The sequence below is a fragment of the Nelumbo lutea genome, chromosome 1 (genome assembly GCF_056320005.1).
Source record: "Nelumbo lutea isolate HS-2025 chromosome 1, American lotus-T2T, whole genome shotgun sequence".
NCBI classification, from domain to species: Eukaryota; Viridiplantae; Streptophyta; class Magnoliopsida; order Proteales; family Nelumbonaceae; genus Nelumbo; species Nelumbo lutea.
In genome coordinates this window covers 159,471,543-159,483,624 of record NC_142684.1, presented here as the reverse complement: position 1 = coordinate 159,483,624, position 12,082 = coordinate 159,471,543, and the positions used below count along the sequence as shown (strand labels likewise).

Sequence of the window (12,082 nt, the reverse complement as noted above, 5' to 3'; positions counted from 1 at the left end):
AGCTACAGAAGGCGGAGTACTTCGACCCCACAAATCACCCCAACAAATAAAAACTAAATCCCTAGGGAGTGCTTGAATTTTCATCATTTTACAAAATTGGAATCATATTTATTGTTTAATTCTACAATGGCGTAAGACATATGAATTGATGCATTGCAAGATAATAGGTTGGACCCGGTTGGGTTGGGTTGAGTTGAGTTAGGCTAACACGCGTTTAGGTTGGATTTTATCTATTCAGTGGGTTATTAATGGATTGACAGGTTAAATGGACGGATTGAAGCTTAACCCAAATCCAAACTGCACATTGCCAGTTTGCCACCACTGACAAGAGTAACCGAGTTTGGATTGTTAACCCATTTCCACCTCTCTTCCTACTAACCCAATTACATAACCACACCTGCATCTCTCACTCTGCGATGATTATAATGAAAATTCAAGCACTCCTTGTTTTACCTCTTTTGCATTTTATTATCTATTTTCTCGTTTAAATCCTAAATCCACCATCTCTAGAGCTTGCTCAAATCTTTGTATTTTATCGCCAAACAAGTGCTCATCATTGGTTTTAATGCATCGCTAAACCCTCTTTAGAAATTTTCCAACACTAATTCTTCAGTTCGGATATCCTCCTATTCATTCATGGAGAAATGTTTTCAATGCAGGGCTGGATGTGCTGTAAGGTAAGTGTGAGGAGGATTCTGTGATGAGGAAATTCAGATTCATAGTTCATCTCCAAACCCAGGAGGCATCACGATTAGATTCCAAATCTCCACTACAACCAGTTAGAGATTCCACCAACTAAGCCACCATCATTAGGTCTTCTTGGTCGTGTATCTATTTTTTGTTTTGTTTTGTTTTTAAAACCGAAACCAAAAACATGTTTTTGAATTTCGGGTTACAAAAAACATGTTTTGATATGATTATTTAATATTATGTTTTACAAGTCATATAACTTTTACGCTACAAAATTTATTTTTGTTTTAAAAACCATTATATTATTAGTTTTAAAAACATGTATTATTTTTTGAAACAAAACAAACATGTTTTTGCCTTTCAAAAAAAAAAAAAAAAGAGTTTAAGAACATGTTTTTCTTTTTGCTGATGTGGCTACTCAAAAATAAATGAAAACAAAATCATTCATTTACACAACACCCTATAAAATAGTACCAAAAACATAAAAGGTAAGGATTTCCACAAAGAAAAGTTTCCAAAAACCAAATTCTACACAATGTTCTTTTCATTGTAGAGCTTAGGATTCAACATAACCATTTACTTATTAGGGTTTCAAAACAATCTGGATCAGCAACATCTCATTGATTAACATTCATTACTTGTCTTCTCAATTCTGTTGGATTAGTCTATTACAAGTGATTAAACTTCTTAATGCAGGTCAGCCCAATGCTTATTATTCTGTTGGATTAGTCTATTTTTATTATTGGTTTGAAAATTTGAATTTTCCCCCATTCCAGCCAAACAGAAACAGCCGCTACAAGCCATAACATCACGTGTGCAACTCACAGGTCTCTGCTCATAAAAGATGCACCAAAAGATGTGTTTTATACGGATCTCTTATATGAGTAGCATATAGACCAGTGATCCTGGTACCATCATAAATGTGTTTGTATGTTAGCCTAAATGAGACAGATTCCAAATACATTTCAGCATTAATTGTACTATAACCATTGGATCACATGCAGCAAGAAGGGGACTCTATCCAAAGATTTTTAACCACATATTTTGAAGATCATTGTCCTTGAAATTTCAATTTTCAACCATCTGAACCAGATCATCCAACCAGAAAGCCACAGAATGACTGTCCAATGCATGTTACTGTTTAAATTTTTCATCCAAAAGTCTTGTACCTCTGGATGGTTCTTCCAAATGACCAGAACCTTCAATTGTTGAAATCTATTTCTCCCTTTTTTTACTAAGAGAAAATGCTTTTTACCCCAAGATGACAAGATCCAAGTACCTTTTACACGGGAATTGCCAACCACTGGCTGGGCCAATATGACCTATTCCATTGGAACTTCAAGCAGCACCGACCAAAGTTTTTCTGGAAAGCAGTGCATGGATCATAGCTTGCCATATAACAAATTTAATCCTCCTTCACAGTGGGGATGATGTTTTCTATCTTTGGCTGCATTTTCTTTATCACATTTTAGAAAGAAAACTTTATTTCCTGCCCCTTGTTTTGATGAAAAATGACAAAGAAAACAATATTTTCACAGTAAAAGAAACATACATACAACTCAAATATTTCGGCCTGAAAATTTTGTATCCGTTTTACTTGACTTGCTTGTTGATGATCTCATTCACAACCATAAAGTATCTAATTAAACCAAGAACTTCAGATGATATCATCATCATCATCTAAGCCTTGTCCCAACTAATATGGGATCAGCTACACGAATCCTTTTGCCATTCTGTTCCGTTCAGTGCCACATCCATTGTTAAACTATGTGTGCTTAAAATCAAAATTTTATTACTTCTACCCAAGTTCTTTTCTGTCTGCTCCTATCTCTTCTAGATCCTTCAACTATAATATAAACAAACAGAATTGCCTTCAAACCCTGACACTAGATATTAAAGTTAGGAAAAGAACCAAACTCATCTCAACAGCTCAGCAAATGAGACCCCTAGTAATCCATCTTGAATTTGTTTTGCAATCTATATCTTGTCTTATTGGAGCATACCAAATTACTACACCTAAAAACATTGCGGTCTCTTCTTAAATTTTCATCTCAGATATATATTGTTTTATCAAATACAAGTAAAAGCTGTTGTTTCAACCATCCAGCACTGAGATGAAATACACGGTTGGGAAGGGAACCAGAAGTACTAACTATTATAAGAAAAACAATCATGTTAATCGTGTACAAATAACCTCTCTTTTTTGGCCTTGTGTACTGCTGTATTATGTTGTTACTAAGAAGGAGAAACGATTATGAAAATGAAATTGTCAATCCTGATACTTGCTGCTTCAACTTCTGTACATTTTTGGGACATAGACTGGGACTCTGAGAATGGATAATTGCCACTCCTATAGAGAAAGATTGGAGAGCTGACATAGTTGATTGGAAATGAATAAAATAGAGATCATCATGAATATTCACCATTCTCATTGTGGGACCTTGCTTTGTACCCTGCCAAACAGAGATCAATTCATGGTCAGCTGCATGTTCTGTGCTTACAGAGTATGGAACACCAGAAGATAATATATGTTGGCATAAAAAAAGGTAGGGGTAATTTGAGTTCAGTCCACCTCAGAATTCATAATGCAATCGTCAGTTTGGGCCAGTGTCAAGGGGGGGAAGGGGGAAGATTCCAAATTCACGGGCAGGATGCTATTTATAGGGGCTGGGGATAAATGCATTTTGAGAATTAATTTATGAATTCTGAGGTGGAGTGGACTGTAAAAAGGACAAAAAGATATGCATACTTGACTATCACAAATTAATAAATACTTGGCTATTTCCAGGATAAAAGAGATCGTGAAATTTGAATATCAAAGGAGAAAATAAGGGCCATTACCCAGTGTTGGTCCTGGCCATCCAGGGTGTTGGGAGGGTTGGATCAGATATAAACCTAACCTCTGGTATTTTTGGAACAAAGTGGCTCTCTCAGATGCAAACCCATTTTCACTAAGCAATTGTCCATCCCTAAGGCTCTCATTTATCATCTTTGATCAAAATGAGAGGGATGCACAGAGCTCTGCTCTTCCCACTTCTTAAGAAGAACAATTCCATTTTACAAAGTCCACACTTAGCATCCACAAGGACATTTTGTATATGCTAATTTGTTGACTTTCGTAGCTTAAAACTGTTATTAAAACCATCAAGTAATTTAAAGGTCATATATAAAACCAAAGTAAAAGAATAGAAGACTGACAGACCTGCATAAATAGATTCAATGATTTGCATTCCCCTTGTGCACCTCCTTGTGAAACCTCTTCCATGCTTGTTCTGCTATTGAGTACTGTGAGAGGGCACCCTATATCCCAGCCACCACAATCGCAGTCTCCACCAGATCTCCATCTCTCACTAAGACTAGAAGGGCCACCATTTCTTGTCCTAGGACCACCATGAATTCCTGCTGGAATTAGAACATGCATACTTGAATAATTGGTTTTCTTTTGCAAGAAACTATCTGGGCAGCATTCTGAAGAAACAGATGCTTCTACCGAAGTATTAATCTGCTGAGATCCATTTTTTTTGAGAAATTTCAAGCCCCAACCTCCGACCGTTGCCTCTTCACAATCGTCTTGGGTATAGCCTCTCACAACAATGGCAGCCAACTCAAGATTCGGCAAAAGATGGCTTTGTAGCAGGTTAGCTCTACTTGATGCATTAAGCTTGCTGAACATATCTTGGCATGGCTCCCAAGCAAAATCCTCAAGTATGGAGCTTGGCACACCGAATTTGGTGGAAGATCTGTCCCTGGAAGGATGGTTTGTCCCCAATACATCAACAACCCTCTTTGGAAACTTGCTGTTTCTCTTGCGAGGAGGGGTTGAAATTTGCATCTCCCCAAAATGGTTTTCATTAGCACCAAACAAGACAAACTCGGTCTCTATGAGTTTTGAATTGTTCGAGCAAATACTGAAAGAACTGGAAACCTTCATCTTACCAACAAGATCTGACACACTACAAGTCACCTGTTCCTTTGGGCCATCCGTTCTTGAATGGAATGTGTACATATAATCCAGAGACTTGTCATCTGATGATTCAACAACCCACAGGTTTGCTACATAAACCTCCCTTTGATCCTCTACTGAGAACACAAAATATGGAACTCCACTTTTCCATGTGCAATGAAGCATTCCCTGAGAAATGGTCTCACAAGCAGATGGAGAAGACTGATCTGAACATGTTGAGTTTGAACTTGAGACAGAAATAAGCCTCTTATGCATAGCTTCTGATCTATATCCATGATTTCCTTGAGGTTCTGTCTCCCTATCAAGGTTCTGTGATGAACTAATACTTAAGCTTGAAGGAGAACTCATGAAACTAGGACATTTCTTTCCCTTAATTCCAATTGAACCTGCTTTCTTTATGTTGGTGTCATGATCTAGGGCACCTAAATTATAAGATAACGGAATCTCTAAGATGTTCCTCATATTGTTGTTCTCTATGGCACCTACAATCCACTGTCCCACAGAGCTTATAATTACATTCCTTTGTCCAGCTAGCGATGGGCATTCAATAACAAAATCATCCATTGCAGTTGTATTTCTTCTTCTACTTTTAATCGGTTCTGACCCATCAAACAAAATCTCCAATTTAGAGGAACTCAAATTCACAGAAAAATTGTATGGGGCTACACTATAGTCGGAGGCTCTAACTACAAAATCCAAGCTATGTTGGAGTTGTTTTTTGTTGAGACTTTGAGAATGTATTTTCTTTAGGATCTTAAAATCAGAAGCTTGTCGCCTTTGAAGGAATGATTGCTGAATGCATCTTCCTCCTGAGTATGATTGCTTAACTTCCGATGTAAACTTCTGCTGTGGCTTCACCCTTTCTAGAGAGCTTTCATGGCTAGGTTCAGTGAACTTCAAACTACTTCGTTGTGCTGACTTTATGCCATTTTCATATCTAAATGGAGAGTCTTCCTTCCCTTGTTCATCTTTCCGTGAACTGACAGAGCTTTCGTCCATCTTGAGATCCAACCAAACAACACACATGCAAGTGGCGTAAATATGCTGAAACCTTAAACTGGAAAATAAGATGCAATTTCAGCACTAATCCACCGTGAAAACAAAGTAATCCACAAGTAAAAAAATTTCACCTCAGATTCTTAACGAAATTTTTGTCTCCTCAAAAAGAAACTGGAAAGGAGAAAGCCAGAAAGGTCCGTACTCAGTACAAGTTGGTGACGAGAATGGATTAGGCTGGTTTACCAGAGGCCTAAAGCCATAAAATTTGTTTTACACCTTTTCTACATCAAAAGGAATTGCAGCCAGAAGGGGAAAATGTAAAGTTTGTTTTCAACCCCTTTTCATAGGAGGTTCTAGTTTTTTACTGCCAAGTTAAGAACTTACGTTTTCATTGTGATAAGGCTCGGTTTGCATGAACAGAACTTTAAATTTAGAACCAAGAAAAGCGACTGCTTGAACAATATTCACATGCTGTCCTGCCAACAAACAGGACATCTAGAGATCGTTTTTTCCTCTTATCTTTATGCTCATCAAGGACACGAGCAAGGACAGGAGTAACCAAAGATTCTGGGAATAGGTTTTTCTGGGAACGAAATAGAATCAAATCACAGTAATGGTGTAGCGAAAAAGTTTTTCTTGGATACCTAAAGAACTGTTATGAAGAAGAAATACTTATAGAAATTTCGAAGTTCTGTCCATCAAACAAAACAGAGATTTCGAGCTGCAATTTACAGGGAAATCAAATTTAACTAACCACTGAAGAGGGAAAGAGGTGAAACAGAGGAAAAATAAAATTCCCACTTGGATGAAACAAAAACTAGTTCCTAACCAAAATTTTTCATCATCAATGAAAAAATGTTAAAAAGCCCGCAAGCAATATCAGAATCAAATAAATGAAACACAAGCCCACATAGATAAAACAATCAAAAGAAGAATCGCATACTTCTATTACGAATTCAAATTTTCTGAGGAAAATGTTCCAAAGAAAAAGAAAAAAAGAAAGAGAAAGAGAGAAAACCCATCTCTCGGACGCATTTAAAAGATACCAACAATTCAAATCAACCAACAGAAGACAAAGTAGTAAAAGATAATGCAAAGAATATTCTATCTTTTTCTCACCTCAAGAACCGCCATTCATCATACAAACTTGACCTCAGTTAAACCACAGGAAGACATCGATTCCCAACATCGCGACCACTTCCATGCTTTTACTCAGAGCGAAAGAGAGAATTAAAACAAAAAAGCAGAGCAGAAGAAAAGGGAGAAAGGAGGAAACACGTAATAATAAGCTGCCAAACTCTCCTTTCTTCTTGTTTAGAAAGCGTTACAGAGGATTATAATTATATACACACGAAATAGCAAAAGAGGATTAAAAATCGGTTGAGGAAACTGACTGAAAGAAAGTGCTTTGTCCGCGTAAGAGCGATGAAATGAGTTCGTAAGCCACGTTTTTGCAACTTTTTAGCTTCTCTCTCTGTTACCCACTTCTTTTGCTCAAAGAAAAATTAAAGAAAAAAAGCGAAAGAGGCGAGGAAAAAAGAACGGAAGAGACTCGAAATGCGGGTATGGTGGGACCCTCTTACATCTAGTTCTCCTGGAAGAACCCCAAAGAACTTCAAACGATTGGATTCAACAAAGGAGGAAGGCCAGGTTCGGGGAAGATTAGACTACAGTGACAGGGCGAGACAGAATAAAGAGATGGAAAGAGAAAGGCAGAGAGTGTATGCGAGCTGGTGCACACGATAGTCACTTCCCCGTCCTCCTGCTACCAGCACCACCATCCATGGCTGCATCGACGACTTCACTGCAACTGCAACTGATGCAGACGTTCACTTCCTCCCCTGTTCGCTTATCAGAAGAATTGCTAAATTCAGACACACGGATCGTTGGTTTCGAGCATTATTTCTCGGTTCCCTTTTATTTATTACTGTATTTATTTTACTGGTTTATTTATGGACCGAGCGGCGGCTGGCGGTTCATTGTAAGCCTTTGGCTTTCGTTAAAATTACATTAATACCCCCATGGCCTCTCTCTTCGTGCGTGGCGTGCGTGTCAAATGAGAGAGGGGGTGTTTGACGTTTTCTTTCTTTTCGTCGGAAATGACAATAATCTCCTGGAGATACGTGCCCAGCTGTCCATTCGTCTCCTCTGCTGGACAAGTTGTCCATGTGAACCGTTTTTACTTTTTCGACATCTTGGATAGGATCCGCGATCTGAACTCTAACCCGACGACATGACTGAATTGACAACGGACGCTGCAGCCTGCACTGCAGGCTTCTTCCTAGTCGGATATTAGAATTTAGAATTCCCCTCCCTCGGGAGTTGGGAATCAGAATAGATCCGTTGTTGGAAATTTGGAATTATTTATTTCATTATCGGAGCGGGTCTGCTAGTCGGATCGTTCAGGGAGCTTCCCTAGACCTAGACGATACAAAATCTTCCACGTGGCAATCTAATTCCAACATTGGGCACATGGTCAATGTTGGAGGCCCTACACTCTTAGAAACAATTCAGACTTGCCACCTCATCCCTCTGGCAGAAAAATTACCAAATGAAGAAGAACAATTTCAAGCTGGGCTATGATAGAACGGTCTAGAAACCAGCTTGTAGGCTATCCGTGGCTTGTTTGGAGGCTTGGCTACCAAGGCCGAGTAGTTGCGGTCTTGCGGACTTGCGGCCTGGCCAGCTGGGGCCAGATTGGTGTTATTATGCACCTTGCATGCTGGATGTTGTGATTTGGGAATAGGGACCCACCGTCGATGGTTCCGACCATCTGATTTTCTGATCCTCTTCGACTCTTTTTCAACAACTATCTGTAACAGAACATTGGAACTTTCTACCATCGCCTAGGGTTAGGGACCACCCTCTGAAGACACGACACATGTGCTGTCCTCCATCCTCCATTCAATCCTACAATTCTACTTGTAGGCACCGTACACCACGTCAGCTCCTTACAAATAGGGCCCATCTATCAGATGATGTGGCATATGACATATCATGTTTGGAATGTTATTACCTGTGAAACGTGGCAAGTTCAATGGGATGCGTGTGTCCCCTAGACTCGGTCACTCGACTAGGGCAAGCCAGTTGTTTGTCCAGCCTTGGTGGCTTACCATTGTTCAAACCGGATGTGGCCCATTAGGCCCATGACGGAGCGAAGGTGGGTCCCACGCAGCCGACAACAGGTGGATCCTCCCAGTACTTTGGATGAGAGAGTGTGGGCCATTGCCTCGAATTCGACATTTCTTATTAACTTTCCCTCGGATTTATTGCTCGCCAGATGGCTCCAAATCAATGTTTTCAAAATTGAATTTGTGAATTGGAGCGGACGGTTTAACCATTTGGACCGTCCATACTCGATAATATCAAAACGGTTTGGACCGTTTGCACATACATCCGATATCTACCTGTCTAACTCGGCTGGCAAACTTGTGCTTAGTTGTTAGAGATCATTTTTCATGGAGATAATTCTGTTTTCTCATTATTTTCCCAGCATTTGACAAGAGTGCATATTCTGAGCTAAATTTGTACTCCCGTTCAGTTTTGCATGCATTTGATTAGGAACATGTTTTTGTAGAATTTGTTTTCTGATATTTTTGTATTTGAAATTGGAACAAAATTTGACTCAAACATGTAAATTTCAATCTAGAATTTTGTATTTTCACGAACCAAATATATTTGCATTTGCATTCTCAATTACCATCTGTAGTTGAATGTAAACCACTTTTTTTGTTTTAATTTATTATAAGGTCAGATGACAAGAATAGTCAAATCATTCAATTTGGATGGTTGAATCCATGAGGTTGGTAGAGTTGAAATTAACTAAATTCATTTTTTAAAAGGAAAAAAAATCTATGATGGCAGAACGCAGGACTGAAAACTGAACTAATTTGGTGGATGGGTAAACTTTGGTTCCATAAATATGATATGGATTATGGACAGAGGTATTGTGTTGTCGGGAGCACGGAAACTGCAAGCATCGTATTAAATTGCCACTAGCTTTCAAACATAATTACAATTGGGATAGTTTAGGTATGTGTCTACAATTTGAATTTAACTAATACCAAAATACTATTGACAACAACATATCTATTCTTTTTGTTTTTTTTTTCCCTCATTCCTTAACTCCTATCTGGCTCTATTGTTCCATATTGATCAAATTCCTCCTGGTTGATTAATCTTTGGACATATATGGATTTGCTCAAACAGGGGGCCACAAACAGAACCCAAATAAAAAGGTGGGTCGAAGTAGGTATGCCAATGGGTCAGGTTTGATATAGGTTTTTACTCAATGAAATAGGATACTGAACCATGACCTGCTACACCTATAGTCCACCAAGGCTATATTTATATATGATTCATTGGTACAAAAATGTCAATGGGTCGGGATTGGCATGGGCTAGCTTCAATTCGAACCCGATATGAGACCCGATTAAGAGTGACACACTTCTAATCCATTAGGATCAGGACGGTGCAATTTACCACTGGCCCATTGACATCCCTAGGTTAGAAGTGGTGAGAATGGTTTGTTACTCTTGAGCAGTTATAAGTTGGAATTGATAGAAGACAAAGGCATGTGTAGGTTGAGGAAGTAAAGTTTTGAGTACTTATCGGTTGATAGAAGACATGACAATGAAAGGAGGGGGGGGGGGTCATGTACTAGCTATATGGACTTATGCTGCTTTAGTTTTTTTTTAGCTGATTAAGTTGAGCTTGAGTATTCAATCATATAATGTAACAATCAAGACTAATGCACCACTACCACCTTGCAAATCATTGTTTGTTTGAGAAAAGAAACAAAGTATAAAAGTTTGGGAGCCATTGATGATAAAAGAAAACATAATGTGGTATGGAAGGTAGCATGGATGAGGAGCACTATGCATGCATCTAGATGATGAATAGTCGTAATCTTCTATGTTGCTATTCTATAATCCATACTAGGGCTTACCATCCAAATGGCAACTAGGGTTGGTGGTGCTTTTTCAAGTTAAACTCCTAGCGATAAGTATCTCTTAAGTGGCTCCACCCTTAATTTGTTCACTACTATCAACATCATCATTATCCAAGCCTTATCCCAATTATATAATTTACATACATGAATCCTATTTTGCCTTTCTGTTTGATGTCATATCTATTTTTAAATTATTGGCACAGGAATAATTTTTTAGTATTTCTATTCATGTCCTTTTTTTGGTTTATTCCTAACCCTTTTAGCCTCTTCAGCTTGCAACATCTCACTTCATCTTAAGGATGTTGATGGTCTTCTATGCATGAGATAAAGCATCTTAGGCCATGTTTGGGAATGCTTATGTTAAAAATAAGTGCTTATTTCATCTTGGACGTTGGGTGGCCCTGTTTTCCAATAAGCACTTAAATAAGCAATTGTGATCAACTCTTTTGTCCTTCATTTTCTTTCAAATTTTCAAAACATTCAATCCAAAGTGAATGGATAAAAGTACTTTGATAGAAGTGGTTCCATAAAATTTATTTTTATAAAAGTGCTTTTATAAAACTACTTTCGCAAAAGTGCTTTTATAAAAGTGTTTTGTAAAAGTGCTTTCACAAAGTGCTTTTGTAAAAAGTGCATTCACAAATGTGCTTTTATAAAAAGTGCTCTTATAAAAGTAATTTCATAAAAGTGAGTACTTTTATAAAAATGCTTTCATAAAAGTAATTTCATAAAAGTACTTTTATAAAAGTGCCTTGCCTTTGTAAAATTGCTTTTGTAAAAGGATGTAATTGGTATTCTAAAAATTTACAATGGATAATTTTGGGAGTAAAAATTTGAATAAGTGCTTATTGTATGAGCACTTAGAAAAGGGTAGAAACTTGGGCTTAAAAAATAAACCCTTATTTTTAAAATAAGCACTTATTTCGGACTTATTTCCCAAACACCGATAAGTGCTTAATAATGCGATCCCCACCCAAATAAGCACTTATTTCGAATAAGCACTCCCAACATGACCTTAGTCTACTTTATCTCATTTTATCACCTATTGTAGCTACTTCTAGATTCCCTTTAAATAATTTCATTTCTTAGTATATCCTTTCTAATTTGTTCATTCATCTTATCTCAACATTTGCATTTATGCCACACTTTGACTTTTTGGGCATGTTGTTTCTTAACCATCAAATTCCCTACGCCTCCATACAATATGGCTAGCTTTACAATCGTTTTTTTGCCCACCTATTCTAATTCTATGGGCAACATCTTTCTCAATCTCTCTATTATTATGAATTATCTAACCAAGGTGCAAGAAAAGGTAACGAGTTATCTCTTGGTTTTTGATGTGGGGTGACCCAACCCAGCCCATTCAAGGCTGGGAGGCCCAGCCCACGAGCACCCGATTAGGGAACGGGATCCGCTACAACAAGGGTTACCCTGCTCCCTTCGTATGGAGCCAACCGTAGTGCTATCACATGGCCTTG

At 38.1% G+C, this 12,082-nt stretch overlaps 1 protein-coding gene across 4 annotated transcripts; it reads right to left on the bottom strand.

Annotated features, from left to right (window-relative positions):
* Positions 1 to 2,725: 2,725 nt before the first annotated feature.
* On the bottom strand, positions 2,726 to 7,613 carry LOC148878693 (uncharacterized). Of its 4 annotated transcripts, none has more exons than XM_088958710.1 (4): positions 7,048 to 7,578; positions 6,773 to 6,858; positions 3,893 to 5,711; positions 2,726 to 3,143 (listed from the first exon to the last, which is right to left on the bottom strand). In XM_088958710.1, exons 3-4 carry the CDS (start codon positions 5,678 to 5,680, stop codon positions 2,943 to 2,945), a joined length of 1,989 nt encoding a protein of 662 aa, XP_088814836.1. In that variant the 5' UTR covers positions 5,681 to 5,711; positions 6,773 to 6,858; positions 7,048 to 7,578; the 3' UTR covers positions 2,726 to 2,942. The 4 variants fall into 4 exon arrangements, with proteins under 4 accessions (XP_088814836.1, XP_088814827.1, XP_088814817.1 ...); XM_088958701.1 differs by having other exon boundaries at positions 3,893 to 5,653; positions 7,048 to 7,576; XM_088958691.1 differs by having other exon boundaries at positions 6,773 to 7,613.
* Between the last annotated feature and the right edge of the window lie 4,469 nt (positions 7,614 to 12,082).